Source organism: Rhinolophus sinicus, linkage group LG06 (assembly GCF_036562045.2).
Source record: "Rhinolophus sinicus isolate RSC01 linkage group LG06, ASM3656204v1, whole genome shotgun sequence".
In the NCBI taxonomy this organism is placed as follows: Eukaryota; Metazoa; Chordata; class Mammalia; order Chiroptera; family Rhinolophidae; genus Rhinolophus; species Rhinolophus sinicus.
The window spans coordinates 55,073,469-55,091,245 of record NC_133756.1 but is presented as its reverse complement, the minus strand read 5'-3'; the positions used below and the strand labels follow the sequence as shown (position 1 = coordinate 55,091,245).

Below are 17,777 nucleotides of genomic sequence, written 5' to 3'. Positions count from 1 at the left end.
TTCCCAACTAGTTCTTATTGGAATTCCAGTAACCTTGCTCTTGTTAAGAATCACTGCAAGTGGGAGCCATTGTTAGGAGGAAAATGTGCAAATTTCTTTAGTGTGATGTGACAGAAAAAAAAGATGTAAATCACTCATCTAGATCTGTATTCTACTTTCTCACGACAAAATTATATTTCTCATGTCATGTAATTCTACCACAATTGCTGCCTTCAATGAGGTGCTTTTCAAATCTCTTTCTGCAAGTAAATGAAAATTATAATGATTATTTTCGGTCACAAAACAGACAAAAGGCAAACAAATCTGCCGTTTGATTCGAGGCCTGTTACTTTGGTAAAACCTTGGCATCTGAAACCCTTGAGGCCTGCTTTATTCCAGGCAGTTAAATATTCCAGACTGCAGAAATTCTACCTTATAAATTACCAATTTTTATTTTATACTTGGTTGTAAGATTATTTTTTAAGTATACCATCTTCTTTGCTTAAGAACAAGTGTTTTAAACTATAAAAATACACAATTATTGAAAAGACTTCCATTCAAAACTGTTAAGTAAAAAAGTTCCTTCCCTTCCATCCCCTATTCCCACTGCCCAGGGGGTAACTGCTTTAAAAAAACGATTTGGGATGTAGTCTTCTAGATCTCTTCAGAATACATACAAATTTTATACCTAATTGCACACACAAACACGAGTAAGCAAGAGGGAGATCTTGCTGTGCACTCATTCAGTTCTGCAACTTGCTTTTTACACTAATGGATTGAATAGCCTTCCAAGTTTAAATATGCTGGCACACCTGATTTATTTAAACTGCATATTCCAGAGTATTTTTCATCATTCCCTTACTGACAGGTACTTTTAGGCTGGAAACTTCTCTAAATCTATTTTTTGGTCATTTTTTAATCTTTTCCTTTATTGTCATGTCACACTGCCATTACTGTATTGCCTGTAGCATTTCTTTTTCTCACTTCTACTGAAAAACCTGGAAACCAGACAATTTAATGTGTTAGAATTGAGATGAAATTAAAAATTAAATGTGGAAAACTTTTCATTGTTCACATGTGAAAACAATTTTGATCGCTATTTTAACTTCCTCAGAGGTCCTTAAGGCTTCTAGAATTCTTGAGGGGTAAAGCTCCAAGACTGTAACTTTTGGACAGGTGAAATATCACTATTATTAGTAGTATACTAATAGGTTCTCTGTTTATATTCTCAAGTGGAAAATACCTTGTTTAAAAAAAAACCAGAGGAAGCAAATGGATCAGGAAATTAGCAAAATGTCACTATTTCAGTAAATGTCATAATAGTATGAGCATCATTATAAAAATATTGTAAATAATCTATTCATCATACTTGTCTAATTCCGTTCCTACACCCAGTTGATTCCATAAACCACTACAACTGTAGTGGACATGTGTGGTTTATAACTAAATGTCCCCTTCCTTCTTCAATCCACTACCTTAAACTTCTTTTGCCTAATTATCCCTCCCCCACCATTACTATAAGTCATTCTCATATTCTCATCTGGGTGAACTGTTCAGGCTAAGCATATAATCTAACCAAGGTCAGCATGACAAAAGGAGACCTTTGCTGGGCTTTCTGAAGAAAAGAAACTGGTACAAGCTTGCCCTCTGCTTTCCTTCTATCCTACTCCTCTCCCTTCCTTCACTTTCTTCCTTCTCCCTTTCCTCTCTTCTCTCCTCCCCCAAATGCACAACAGACAAGACCATCATTCTTCCCCGGATGTGAGGGTCTGAAGATATGAAATTGAGAGCTCAGAGGGCAGAAAGGATGGTACTGAATGGAACCTGAGAATAAAGGCAACAAGGGGAAGCAGAGCCCAGAAATGGATGGCTGGACACATTTGACTCCAGAATCAAAATATGCCGTACTTTTTAGTCATGTGTGCCGTTTAGGTTGGATTTTCTGTCACTTACAATATAAAGAATCGTAACTCCTATTGCTAGAACCTCATATTGGTATCTAGTCTTCAGACACCAAGTACCATTTTGAGTAAGTTGCAGCAAAACTGCTTGTCAAGTTGTGGTCTAACAATGATTTTATGCTCGAACAAAATCTTAAGATTAATTCCATTTGTTTTAAGACTAAAATTATCCCTTCAAAACTTTTATCTTCTAACACATGTTCTAAAATCTCTTTCATCAATAATATATATATATACAGACATATAGATATAGCTATATATCTGATATTTTACAGAAAGAAACTCAGCTCAGCACACTCAATTTGCAAGTCTTAGAAACTCTGAAGAAATGAGAAACTGAAGAAATCATCAATGCTTTAGGAAAATCACTAAAGCAAAAAAACTATAGGGGAATAAAACTGCAAAGTACAGAATTTATACCCAGGTATTTCCTTTTGCTGGCATTTTTGCTTCCTGATTTTAGGATTTTAAGTCTCTTTCTGGAATGAAAGCTACTCATAATCTAGTTAGCTAATATTCCTTGTGGTACCAGGCAATGGTTTAATTAAATCGATTATTATTATTATTACCACTCTAATTCTGATGAAAAAAGAATTTAACCTCTGGTATGTCACTCTTACCTAATATCCAACTATTTAAACTTGTAATTTCACTTCTAAGAATTGAAAAAAAAAAATTAACTTACCTCAATTGTTTTGCATAGTTCTGTTCAATTTCTATCCTCTCTTTCACAAATTTGGCATATCTTTCCAAGAAGTCAATTCCCCATTGTGTATGCTTGTCTAAGCTGTCGAACTGATCCTAGAAAAGGAAGATAAAAGCACATTGAAAAGTCTAAAATTTGATCCACAAATGTTTTAACCAGCTTCTGATATTTGTCCAGAGAGGCAATGAGGTATAAAAGAAAAAATTTAGGCTCTTCTGCTGGTCCCCACCCACCTTGTCCTTTAAGACCCAGACAGAAGTAGTTTCCTCAGCATAAATCATGCTACTTTCTGCCTGAGTGCCTTCACACACATGGTTCCCTTGGCTGCAACGCCCTTCCCTGTCACCTTTTTGCAATTAACTTATGCCTCCTTTGAGATTCAGTTCAGGTACTATGTCCTCCAGAAAATGGCCCTAAACTCTCAGACTGGAATAAGTGGTCTTTGTCTGGGTCCCCGTGGCTCCTTAAAAATGACTATCGTATTCACTGCCATACTATATTGAGGGCAGGAACCATGTATTATTCAATTCTGAACCCCCAAAGCATAAGCATCCTGCCTGGCACCAAACCTCAAAAATCGTGTGACCCAATTCCTTACAAATCAATCTCTATTTACACACACACACACACACACACACACACACACACACACACATGTTGGTTCTGTTTCACTGTAAAATCCTGACTAATAAGTTAACTTTAAAACAAGTAAGAAATTTCTGTTCACAAGTGTTTTAAGTGTGGACATACAATATTTGCTGGTAACACATCAATTTCAGCAACAAATTATATAATGATGGATGCATTTCCAATCATCTATCTTCAAAATGCTTTTTCCATAGCTCAGGTTTCTTTGGAAAAGCTACTCACTATTAAAATTTCCCTTTTATCTTGAAGGAAAAATATCTGTTAGAAAAGCATATTACTAACAGCAACTTAATAAAGATCAAAAATTTGAAACAACCACAAGATAAAGAGCAAACCAGCACGAACCACAGATTTTCAATGGTTCCTCCCCATTTCATTTGGAAATACTGTAAAGTCTATCTACTATATTTTAAAGGTATTATTTTTATAAAATTAACCATTATAAAAGTATACTGTAGTATTATGTGGACTTCTGTGCTTAATTTTCTGTTTACCTATAAATAAATGATGAAGTGAATACATTGCAAGCATATCCCAATTTCCTTTTTAAAATTCCAATCAATGTACTGCTTTATTAGTGGTTATTACATGGTTTCTTTTCACAGAACACTGTTCAAATCATTTACTGCTGAGAATAAATCTTCAACACAACTTTCCTTTAATGATTCACAAAAAAATTAGTTCTAAATATAGTTCATTATTGAAACAAAATCTAGCAAATATTTATAAGCTATTAGAAACATCTAATAGCTTACAGTTCTTTAATCTTTAAAGAGCTTACAGTTCTTTCATCAAATTGTATAGCAAAAATTCAACATACAATTTTCCCTAAAAGAGATTTCTTTAGGGGTGTTTTCTATGAGGCTTCTAACCATATTTGTGAGATCATTAGCTTGTCACTGCGTTGTTTTACATATATTATATCATTATTTTTACCACAAGAGGAAGTATATTTCTAATAACATGCTGTCTTTCACCATTAAGTCACCATTTCAAGAGGATGCCAGCACCTCTTGTGCACAGCAGCAATAGTCACAATAACCGAAAGGTGGAAGCATCCCACATGTCCATGAACAGATGAACGGATAAACAGAAGGTGGTCTGTACTCATACATGTACTGGAATTACTCAACCTTAAAAGCATACTCTGACACATGCTACAACATGGATGACTCTTGAAGGCATTATGCTAAGTGAAACAATCCAGTCACGAAAGGACACACACTGCAGGACTTCAGTCATATGAAGTACCTAGGATAGTCAAATACATAGAGACAGAAAGTTAAAAGGTGGTTCCCAAGGGCTGAAGGGAGGGAGAAAGAGGAGCTATTGTTTAATGCGTAGAGTATCAGTCTGGGAAGATGAAAAAAGTTCTGAAGATGAATGGTGGCAAAGATTGTACAACACAGTAAATATACTTAATGCCACTGAACCATATACTTAAAAATGTTACATTTTATGTTATCTATACTTTATCACAATAAAAAGGGGGGCTTCCAAACATCAATAAATTCAGTGAAATTTAACATGTTCTTGAATGGTTATCACATAATTTTAAACATCATTAAAAAACTGCAGATGTCATGAACTAGATTTCTACTAATTCTTATTACTATTCTTATAATAATTCTTATTATTATCTGATATCATAAGACACAAACTACATTCAGGGCAAGCTTCGTTACCAACAATAACAAATCAGTGGCCATATTTTATATTATCTTTTCAATAATTTCTTGGGAGAAGCCCATCTGTAGTCCATATGATTACACAGCCATTGCATTTCTTTTCTTTGTTAATAAACATTGTTTATATTTTTTCTCAAATACATTAAGATGAGAAGCATCAGCCTGCCATTCCCTATTGTTTGCCTATGCTCACATTATAGTATTACACATAATCAATGGTTTCTTCACAGGAAACTTTAAGTCGAAGATTTCAGTGTCAATTCCTATTTAAAATACTAGTAGAAGTGTCAAGTTTCTTATTTTTAGATAACATATATAAATAGAAGTTCTAAGCTCTTTTCTCCTATTCTCCGTGGATCGTCTTGTGTGCTCTACTTTGAAGATTTCTGCTTTAAATTATGCTTTCTCCTTTACTGCTCTATATCAAGTCCTCCCTACCCTGTTGATATGGTTGTACTGTCTCTTTATTCACAAAATTACAGTTTTCTATTTAAGTTAATCACCTTCCAAATTAAATTAAGAATACATTGCTCCAAATTTACATATAACCCTAGGTCTAATTCAAGTTCCTTCAGGATTCCCCAAAATTAAATCATCTGAAGAATCTGGTATATAAGACCTATGTCACACAGTTTTAAAAAATTAAATGTCAGGGCGGCCGGTTAGCTCAGTTGGTTAGAGCAGTGCTCATAACATCAACGTCACCGGTTCAATTCCCCCATGAGCCAGTGAGCTGCGCCCTCCGCAACTAGGTCGAAGACAACGACTTGACTTGGAGCTGATGGGTCCTGGGAAATCACACTGCTCCCCAATGTTCCCCAATAAAGAAAAGAAAAATTAAATGTCATTCCTGTTTTCTCTGATACTTAAAATAATTCATGCTATAATTCCACTCGACAGAAACTTGCACTATATCTATATATTAACGCTCCAAAAAGTATTGTGAGTTGGTCACCATAACAAATATATAGAAGCTCAACTAACTGCAATACTGAGAAACTATGGTCAAATTTTACTTTTCAGTGACTGAAGGTTAAGTTACAAACTATAAAATCTTTTTGGATGCAATTCTTAACTTTTAATGTTAATTTTTCAAATATTCAAAAATATCAGTGGACAACTGTACAAGTAGAAAACATTAGCGAAGCCCAATAATTGAGTTAAATTATATTTGATTAAGGTTTAAATACTACACTTTTTAAGTAAATAGATCTCAAATAAAAGCCAACTAAAAAACATAGCAATCAGTATTAAAAGGTAGGAAGCATAAAAGAAAGAAGTGAAGCAAAGTTCTCTGCTTTGTAATCACTTTGGAGGGGGGGGGGCAAATTGACTTAAAAAAAAAAAGCACCTCTAGGGGCGTCTGGTTAGCTCAGTTGGTTAGAGCAAGTGCTCTTAACAACAAGGTTGCCAGTTCGATCCCCACATGGCCCACTGTGAGCTGCGCCCTCCACAACTAGATTGAAACAACTACTTGACTTGGAGCTGATGGGTCCTGGAAAAACACACTTAAATAAAAGAAGGAAGGAAGGAAGGGAGGGAGGGAGGGAGGGAGGGAGGGAGAAGGGAGGGAGGGAGGGAGGGAGGGAGGGAGGGAGAGAAGGAAAGAAAGAAGGAAAGAAAGAAGGAAAGAAGGAAGGAAGGAAGGAAGGAAGGAAGGAAGGAAGGAAGGAAGGAAGGAAAGAAGGAAAGAAGGAAAGAAGGAAAGAAGGAAAGAAGGAAAGAAGGAAGGAGGAAGGAAGAAGGAAAGAAAGAAAGAGCACCTTTAAAAGAAAGAAAAAGCACCTCTAAAAGACAGAAGTCTTGAAATCGAAAATTTTAAATATTATCATACTATATAGTCATACTGCAAATTAATTTTGGCCTCAAACAGAAAAATCTACAAATAAGACTGCAAATAAGAATTTACGTTGAATATACAATGTTCTGACATTTAAAATACAGAAGAAACACTTTTAAGATAAATTTTATTTAATTCCTTGAATAATATTATCTGGGTTTTCAACAACTAGACATATTGATTACAATACATTAAGAAGCACTATGATTATCACAAACTCTAAACATTCAAAAGTGAGTGATTTAAATATTAAAAGGAAATGAGCAGAGAAACTAATTTAGCAATATTCCTATAAATAATAAAAAGGCAAAGTGAATAGTAAGAAATCCAAACAAGATTCATACTTGAAATGTTAAAATATTCAGTGAACAAATGTTCATTTTAAATTCTGTAATTTCACTATTTTGTAATTTTGAAACTGCAAAAGAACTTAACCATAAAATTGGTCTCATTCCTCTGAATCTAAGAAACAACATTAGATCACAAAGTACAAGTTTATTTTTCACTTTTATATGCCAGTTTCCAGACAATCGTTCAAATAGCTTCATTCACAATGATTTTCATATTTTTATGGGATTCAATGATTTAATATATGTTGAAACCAGATGAACTTCATCACACAGCCTAGTATATATGTATAAAAGGCGCCTGCATGCTGATTGAATAACCATTCTATTTGTATAGTACTTTTGAATTTACAAAGTGTTTTCATGTATATGAGCAGACATCACCTACAAAATCCTGTAAAATAAAGCATTTTACAAATAAGGAAACCAAGTTTCCGAAATTAAGAAATTCAACCAACGTTTTGACTCCAATACACCATTATTTGGTAAATAAGTTTAGTAATTAATGTTTATTAGTAAATAATGTTTCCAGACCCTTCATTTTATAAATATGGAAGCTGACGGCCAGAATACTTAAATGATTTGTCCACCGCTGATTAGCAACCAAACTGGGATGGGTGCTCAACAGCTTAGCTCTTAAAATCACTGTCAGTTTTATATTTAGTATCTAAATGAATAACTGGTGCAAATATTGTTATTAAAAATGATGCATTTCTTCCACCATGAGAGAAATATAAGGCTGAAAAAAACTGTTGGTCACTGGGGAGCTTTGATGAAAGGAACAAATTAAACATCTCAAAGTTAGAAATTGTCTAATACAAATGCACACTGAATGCTTAAACTCTCTTTACAACATTCCTGATAAGAAGTCACTCAGCCTTTCTTTAGTGATCAAAACAAAAACTTCAGAAGCATGAAAGAAGATGTTTGGAGGCTGAGGAATGATTTTTACTACCACAGAATATTAATAAAGTAGAAAGCTCTTAAATCAAAAAGTAAGAATCAAAATCATAAAAACTTAGGTCTCCAATCCTTTTAGGTTCAAAGCATGAGATCACATTTCTCCCTACTCCACGCCAGCAAATACCTAGGACTACGGAAAATATCGGGGAAAGGCTCAAGACAAACTAAAGAAGAAAAACTAAGCAGTATTCTGAAACTATCTATGGATTAGAAATAAATAAGAATATGAAGTCATCAAAATAGTCAACTTATTTTCATTTCCCTACTCTACCTTTAGCACTGCTCTTATTTCTATGGATTTATTCTAGATTGCTGAGTCCAACTTCTTCCATTTCCTTACCTAATTCTCCCCTCACTTCCTTTTCCAACATTCATTCTTACCATAGCTTCTGTGAAATGTAGCTCCCATTTTATCATCTCATATTTAAATTTAAGAAAGCTCTTGTTTTCTGTTTCCTTCCTTTAAAATTGTTTTTTAAATGTGTAAAGTGTTTAAAGTTATTTTACCATATTCATTTAGGAATATAAGGAAAACATTTTAAATTAAAGCTGACACCACCAACTTAAATGTCCATACTATTCCACATAAATCAAATAAATTATATGTTGCTCCAAAGTTCTACTATATAGTGATAAGTGTAATAATAAATACTACATTTACTCAGTCTTCTTACTTTTATCTTTTGTGATATCTTTAACATAATTTAAAAGAACTATTTTATGTATCACAAAATGTTATAATTTTTTAGAGGTCACTATTTAATATTCAATCCTTGTTTTTCTAATTACTTTGTCACAGTCTTGCATCCAAATGAAGTCCCAATAAAGTACTTTTGGTAAATCACCAAGAGTCAAATGTTTAAAAAAAAACTTTCTTCACTAAAAAGCAGAATAATGACTTTGCTGTCCTAGTTTGGGCTTACTCTATGGCTCTGATTTTCTGCCAAAGTTTCTCCAGCACTTCTGAATAGCAAAGCACTGCCAAAAACATTTTTTTTTTTTTTTTTTTTTTTTTTTTAAAGATTTTATTGGGGGAAGGGGAACAGGACTTTATTGGGGAGCAATGGTCAAATTGTTGTCCTTTCAGTCTTAGTTGTGGAGGGTTCTGTTCAGCTTCAAGTTGTTGTTCTTGCAGTCTTAGTTGTGGAGGGCGCAGCTCAGCTCCAAGTCCAGTTGCCGTTGCTAGTTGCAGGGGGCACAGCCCACCATCCCTTGAACCGGCAACCTTGTGGTTGAGAGGACAGGCTCCAACCAACTGAGCCATTCAGCTCAGCGGCAGCTCAGCTCAAGGTGCCATGTTCAATTTTAGTTGCAGGCGCTGCCCACCATCCCTTGCGGGACTCGAGGAATTGAACTGGCAACCTGTGGTTGAGCCAGCGCTCAACCAACAACTGAGCCATCCGGGAGGCAGCTCAGCTCAAGGTGCCATGTTCAATCTTAGTTGCAGGGGGCAGAGCCCACCATCCCTTGCGGGACTCGAGGAATTGAACTGGCAACCTTGTGGTTGAGAGCCCACTGGCCCATGTGGGAATCGAACCGGCAGCCTTTGGAGTTAGGAGCACGGAGCTCTAACCGCTTGAGCCACCGGGCCGGCCCCCCAAAAACATTTTTAAGATCTAACAAAAATGACTTTTCTCATTCTTTGATTCATATGGGACTGTAGAAACTTTTTCTTTTAGTTTAAGTCTCATGGAGCTAAGAAATAAATCAGTTTACAATTCAGGGTCAACAACTACCCCCAAAGTAAATTAAGGAATATTTTAAGTTTTAAAAAATCAACTTAATTATTTGCATTTATTTCCTCATGGTTCTATTTGTTTTTAAAAGATAGATGCAGTTTTGTATATTTAGGAAACTCACCTGATACCTTTTTTAATTAAAAATTTTAAGTAAATTTTAAATTAAGCTTAGTGACTTCAAAATCTATCCCGATGATCCTTCCAACACCCTACTGCATATTTTTTCATTTCTCTTCCCATGACTTTCTCCTCTATGCTGCTCAGCCACTCACTTCAATGGTCATCTCCATTGTTCTTAGCAGGAACTGCAACACCCCCTTCTCCCAAATTTCAAGAATCTCATTATCTCATAGCTAGCCCTGTCTGTCAATTCACTCACTCCAGTACCCTAAGCCCAAATTTTTTTGACCCCACAGAGAACTCAATCCATTGACCCTGACACATTATTACTCTCCCTCCCCCCTCTCCTGTCTTCATTCCCATCTTCACACAGCTGGGAGTCCATGAGGCATCACTATAAGCACTTACAAATAGCTTCACTGTCCTTGCCCTCTTGTTTTGCCAAATTTCAACCCTAGTTTTACATTCAACTCTTCACCAGCCATTTTCCACCCTGCTGAGGAAAAGTGAAAAGAAAAAAAGAAGAGAAAAGGGAGGCAGGGAGGACGAACGCACTGACTGATCATACTTTGAAATGCGTGCTTATAAACCTAATAGGCTTTAATGCCAGAACCTATTATCCTAGGCAACTATTTCATACCTTCTTTCAGTTTGAACTTATACAACCTCCTCCTACCCATCTCACTCTCAGCTAGGAATCTTCCTTTCCTACTTCACTAAAGGAGAAGCAATCAGAAGATAATTCCTCTCTCCAACTCTGTTTACCACAAATACCTATGTGCTTTTATTTGGCCTTCCTGCCTATTTGAATAAATTGTCCACACCCCTAGTGCTTATGCTTACCGAAAGAACTTGTGCAGTTTCAAGTTTAGCTGTTAAAATGTTTAAGGCTGAGTCTGCGTACGCTCAATGTATTCCAGGAAGAGCAAGAAGGTCACAAGGAAGCTATAGCTGAATGAGCAGAGGGAATACCATAGAAGTTGAATCGGAGGTGTGTGGGGTCAGAAAACAGATCGCACATGCCTCATCTTCCACCATAAGACCTTGGCTTTAACCCTGAGGGAGATGAAAACACACTGGAGGGTTTTGAGCCTGACATAATCTGACTTAGGTTTTTAAACAGACCTCTCTGGCTTCTACGTTGATGTATTTAAAAAACACAAAAAAACAAAAAAACACAAAAGCCTGACTCAGGGCAAGAGACTTTTTGGGACGGCTACTGCAATGACCCAGAACAGAGATCAGGCTGGCTTGGTCCAAGATAAAGGTTGCAAAGTGGTGAAAAGTGTTAAGACTTGGGATATATTTTGAAGTCAGTATCCACAAAATTTTCTGATGTTCTGAGTATGGGTTGTGAAAGAAAGAGACATCAACTCTGAGTACTACCAACTTAGAAGAATAAAGTTGCTTTGAACTAGAGTGGGGCAATTAAGTGACAAGATTGATCAAGGGAAAGACAAAAGTTTTGCTTTTAGACATAAGTTTGAGATATCCTTGGACATCCACGTAGTTAAATACACATGTCTGGAATTCAACAGAAGCGGTCCCCCTAAAGATATATAGTTAAAACATGACCCCAGATGCAATCTCAGTTAGTCAGTTGCACACCAACATCCAGAGGTCAAGGAATTGAGGAGGACCCAGCAAAGGACACTGAGAAGGAGTGACCAATGAGGTGCAAGGAACACCAGAAAAGCATGGTATCTTGGAAGCTGAATGAATAATGGATGATTTCAAGGAGAAAAAGGTGATCGTCAAGGGCTCCTCAAAGGCAGATGGGGACTGAAAACTGACCATGGGATTTAGCAATATGCAGATCACTAATAACATTAACAAGGACAGATTTGTTGAAGTAATGTGGGCAAAAGCTCAACTGAAGTGGGTTCAAAAAAGATTAGGAAGAAATTAGAGACAGTGGAGATAGAAGCCACTTTCAAGGAATTTTGCTTTAAAGAAGAGAAACAGGATGATAGCTAAAGAGAGGAGCAGGTCAAGTGTGGGAGGGTTTTAGGTGGAAGCAACAATATGATGATATGCTCATGAAAATGACACAAAATAAAGAAAACCATTGACAATGTAGAAGAAAGAGGGGAGAACTGGAACCACGAGCAGTGAGTAGGTGAGAGGAGATGCACGTGCAAATGGCGGGGCAGACCTGTGCCAAGAGCACGGGCAGTTCACGTGCAGTGAGAGAGATGGCAGAGAAAACGGGTGCAGGGTTAGACAGTTTGGTAGATGTGGTGGGGGTAGCTTGTGGAAATTCTTCTGTGATCACTTTTATTCTTTTCGGTAAAATAGGGGACAAGGTTATTAATTGAGAATAAAAATATAGGAGGTAATAAAGGTTTCAAGGGAAAAAAGGTTTGCTTTCATAATTTAAATCAATGAGCATTATATATATGACAACACAAAAATATAACAATTCTTAAACTTCTCCAAGTATGGTTTAATAAATGAATACACAAAAGTCCTTGATTAATATACCCATGTCTTTCTTTTTAATGAGATGGAGATAATTCTACTGTGTTTTTTTTTTAATTTTATTGGAGAACATTGGGGAACAGTGTGTTTCTCCAGGGCCCATCAGCTCCAAGTTGTCCTTCAATCTAGTTGTGGAGGGCGCAGCTCAGCTCCAAGTCCAGTTGCCATTTTCAATCTTTAGTTGCAGGGGTCACAGCCCACCATCCCATGAGGGAATTGAACCGGCAACCTTGTTGTTGAGAGCTCGCGCTCTAACCAACTGAGCCATCTGGCCGCCCCTAGCCATGTCTTTTTAAGACAATGATTTGCCAGGTGATAACAGATTCCACACAAAGAATAAAACAGAATTTATAAGATGGTGGTGAGTGTATGAGGATGTGCCTCTCAGAGTTCTAACCACAGGGAGCACAGCCGACCAGGGCCCAGCTGAGGCTGTTCTCGCACAATGACTGAGAAAGGCAGGGATACAAGGACAGATCTGGTTCAGGGAGTCCACGGACTCTCCTGACAAGCGAATTTCACTCAAGGACTTTCCAAAACCCTGCCAAACTCTCCTTAAAACTTCACTGCAACTAACATGCTTCTACTCAATCTTTCCTTCCTCCTTTTTTTCCTCCATCAGGGTCAGACTCGCCTTGTGGTCTTATAGCTCTTCTTGCCTCTGGCTCCCTCCCCATTTCTCGTCTCAGGTATTCCCCCTAACGTACTTCTTGCAATGTTTAATCCCATTTGGGTGGCTGCTTCTCAGAGAACCCAAGTTAACACAGGTGAAATTTCTTTAAAAAAAAAAAAGGCAACAAATTTAACTTAAAACTTTGGTTTTAATCCTGTCTCTGAAAATCAAAAGGGTACTTTTATATCATGTTTCTAATGAGGCTAATGACATAAAATCGCTGAATAAAAGCAAAACAGCAAGAGAGGGGTTATGTAAATTTGAATATAATGTAACTGTTTCCTGTCCTCTGCCCTGCTCTTGTTCTCAAAAAGCAACAAGCTAAATAAACTCCTTCAGAGTGTAAGATTGGAAATGAATGAACACAGATCATTTGGGTCCTTCTCTCTTCAGTGAAGTGTCAGTTCGGTACAATTCGTCACCACCTCTATCTACTTTTGTGCCTTTTCTGACAGTACACACTAAGTAACATTTTCACAAACCTTACACCTTGTATTTTATGCAATTAAAGTTTTTGGATCTCACTTGTCACACACATTCTGGCAAGGTTTTATTGAATATGCTTAAAAAAGAAAGAATCTGAAGTCAAGGTTAGAGTTCTACTTGTACGTGTGTAAAGTTTTCCTTATCTTTTAATTCATTAAACATAAGTTGAAACTCTGAAATCAAATATTAAACTTGCTATTCCAAGTTATCTGCTCTTTTATAAAGTAGAAATTAAACGGACATAATTCCAAATATAAAGCTACAACAGAACAAAGATATTTCTAAACATAGTGTTAAATAGTTACTGAAACTGATTAGTTAGGTCAACAAATGCCCAAGACTTTTCCTTTAAAATTTTTTGAACTGTAGAGGTTTTACTAATTCCCTACAATATCATTTTTTAAACTGTAATGAAATATATACATAAATTAAAATTCACCATCTTAACAACTTTCAAGTGTACAGGTCAGTGACATTAAGTACATTCACACAGCTGTGCAACCATTACAATTATCCATCTCCAGAACCCTTTTCCCCTTCTAAAACTGAAATTCTGTACCTATTAAACAGTAACTCCCCATCCACCCCTCCCTTCAGTTGCTGGCAAACACCATTCTACTTTTTGTCTATAATTTTGACTACAGTCATGTGTCGCTTAACAACAGGTATATATTCTGGGAAATGCATCGTTAGGTGATTTCATCCTTATGCGAGCATCATAGAGGCACTTACACAAACCTGGATGGAATAGCCTACTACACACCTAGGCGACATGGTACATAGCCTATTGCTCCTAGGGTACAGGCCTGTACAGCATGTTACTGTACTGAATACTGTAGGTGATTATAGCACAATGGTAAGTATTTATGTATCTAAACAAATCTTAAAATAGAAAAAGTACAGTAAAAATACAATATGATAAACCATGGTACACCTATGCATGGCACTTACCATGAATGAAGCTGGAAGGACAGGAAGTTGCTCTGGGTGAGAGTCAATGAGCTGTGAGTGAATGTGAAGCCTAGGACGATACTGTTCACCACTGGAGACTTTATAAACACGACCCCACAAGCCCTCCCCCTGCTTCCTCCCAACAGGGTCGGGAACAGAACACTGAAGCTATCAAGGCTGCTCCATGAAGAGATGTGGGCTGGACTGATTGGAAATACCAAGGAGCAAGTGGCTGGGTGACGTGTAGATCACCATACGAGTGACTGTCAGAAGGGAGAGAAAGGTGACCTGAGGATCAGTAAGAAATCAAGATGGAGACATAAAGGAACATGAGGGGTTGTCACAGCAGTGTGGTTTTGGCTACTGCATGTTGGAGCAGTGATCAGATTAAGGAACTTTGTGGTGTTCATTAAAAAAGAGGATGTTTAACACGGAGCAGGTACAGAACTGAGGACTCAGTATTTTGATGTTGGAAATTTGCTTTTGGTTCCACCAACCCTATCTGACAGAAAGGGCTCTCTCTGGCACTGAACTGATGGGAGCGAAAAAACGTATCTATGCTTTACATCATTACAACCTGAAAATATTTCCAAAGCTCAGGGACAGCCTGGCCCCACGCCACCAGAGAAAGCTTTTACTCAAGCGGCAGTGTCACTTAATACTTGTTAAGGTAGCTCCTGTGAACTTTTGTCCTTGTACAGGATCTTAGGGCCTCAACAAAGAATTTACAATGTACTCTAAAGACCATCAAGCTACATCTAGGAGGGCTGTAGCGCCCTCTGAATATGCAGTGCTGGGGGACAGCCTCCTGTGCTGAACCAGCTCACTGGCTGACCGACTGGGATGTAATCTGTGCACGCAAAATTGAGGAGCTGTGAGTGAGAGGGAAATCTGTTCCCAAGCTCTGCAGATACTGCTACCATTAGGAGAAAAAAGAAATTCCTCCTGAACTACATACCCTCCTATTTCTTACAGGAAATTCAGCTCCATTATAATCTTATGGGAAAGTCATTAAAAATGTAGTCCATTGTTGACTGAACTGTTGTTACATATCACATGACTACTGTGGGTGCCTCATATGTAAGTGGAATCATTCAGTATTTTGTCTTTTTGTGACTGGGTTATTTCACTTAGCATAACGTCTGCAAGGTTCTTCCACACTGTAGCATGTCAGAATTTCCTTCCCTTTTAAAGCTTGAATAATACTCCATGGTATGTGCATAACATTTTGCTTATCTAGTCATGTGTCAATAGACACTTCTGGCTATTGTGAATAATGCCATGGACACAGATGTACAAGTAGCTCTTCAAAACCCTGCTTTTAATTCTTTTGAGTATATACCCAGAAGTGGAATTACTGGATTGTATGGTAATTCTATGGTTAATTTTTGAGGAGCTGCCATGCTGGTTTTTGCAATGGCTGTACCATTTTACATTCCCACCCACAGTGTGCAAGGGTTCCAACTTCTCCACATCTTTGCCGACATTTGTTATTTTCTGGGGTTTTTTGATACAGCTATCCTAACAGGGGTGAACTGGTTTCTTATTGTAGTTTTGATTTGCATTTTGTCACGATTAGTGATCTTGAACATCTTTTGATGTGCTTATTGGCCATTTATGTATCTTCTTTGAAGAAATGTCTATGCAAGTCCTTTGCCCACTTCTTAATAGTTGTTTGGTTCTTTTATTGTTGAGTTGTAGGATTTATATATTCTAGACACTAAACCCTATTCAGATACATGATTACAAGTATTTTCTCCCCTCCTGTGGGCTGCCTTTCCACTATATTATAATGACCCTTAATGCATAAAAGATTTAAATTTTGATGTAGTCCAATTTATCTATTTTCTTCTGTGGTCTGAACTTTTGGTGTCATATACTAGAAATCATTTCTAAATCTAGTGTCATAAAACCTTCCCCATTTTCTTCTAAGAGTTTTATAATTTTAGCTTTTGCATTTAGAACTTTGATTCATTGCTCATTTTGAGTTAATTTTTGTACATGTTGAAGGTAATGGTTCATCCTCATTCTTTTGCATGTGAATATCTGGTTTCCCCAGCACTGCTAGGTGAAAAGATTCCATTAAATGGTCTTGGCAGCTTTGTTGAAAATCATTTGATCATATATGTGAGGGTTTATTCTGGGCTTTCCGTTATGTACCATATGGTAGCTTTGTAATAAGTTTGAAATCAGGAAGAGTGAGCTCTCCAACTATGTTCTCCTTTTTAAAAATTATTTTGTCTAGCATGAATTTTAGAATTGATTTCTATTTTGCAAAAAATTTCATTGGGACTTTGAATTACACTGAGTCTGTAGATCACTTTGGGTAGTATTAACATCTTAATAATAAGTCTTCCAATCCATGAACATGGATGTCTGTCCATTTATTTGTGTCTCTGTAATTTCTTTCAGCAGTGTTTTATAGTTTTCAATGGATAAATCTTTCACCTCCTTGGTTTTTATCCCCATTATTTCATTCTTTTTTATGCTATTATAAATGAGATTGTTTTCCTCATTTCCTTTCAGATTGTTCATTGTTATATAAACAACATGATTTTTGCATGCTGATTTTGTACCCTAGATTTTCACTGAATTTATAGGTGCTAAAGGTTTTTTTTGTAAAATCTTTAGTGTTTCTTACCTATAAGATCACATCATCTGCAAACAGAGATAATTTTACTTCTTTCATTTGAGGAAAGAGTGAAGAAATAAAATGGAGGCACTATGGTCAAGCTGCTAAATTATTAAAATTAAGAAGGCTGAGCCATGAGGAAACAATTCTATTCTTGCTTTAAGAACTTAAACTTTTTAACTTTTCAGTTGTGTCTGAAGATACATAGATATATAAATCCTACTGATAACCTCTGAGGAACTTAGAAATGTTCACATGGCTAGAATACCTGGCATCCATCACCCAGACAGCCTGACATCTGGCTGATTACTATTTTGAACTAATCCAAACGCTAATAATGAAGGACTGATTTCTTCTCAAGAATGTGACTTTTACTATAAAAACTCTCAGCTTTCTTTCTCCTTTGGAACATTCTGGGTATTGCCTACCGTGTTTCCCTGAAAATAAGACCTAGCCGGACAATCAGCTCTACTGTGTCTTTTGGAACAAAAATTAATATAAGACCCGGTATTATTATATTTATATTATATATCATATCATACCTGGTTTTATTATTATAGTAA

The 17,777-nt window shown here is 36.6% G+C and overlaps 1 protein-coding gene across 5 annotated transcripts in view; it reads right to left on the bottom strand.

The window, feature by feature from the left end:
• The window catches only part of FNBP1L (formin binding protein 1 like), a 99,450-nt gene that overhangs the window by 45,897 nt on the left and 35,776 nt on the right, over positions 1 to 17,777 (bottom strand). For all 5 annotated transcript variants that reach the window (XM_019752671.2, XM_019752695.2, XM_019752679.2 and 2 more), the window contains exon 2: positions 2,626 to 2,741. In XM_019752671.2, coding sequence (XP_019608230.1) covers positions 2,626 to 2,741 — 116 coding nt within the window. The remainder of the gene's footprint in view (positions 1 to 2,625; positions 2,742 to 17,777) is intronic.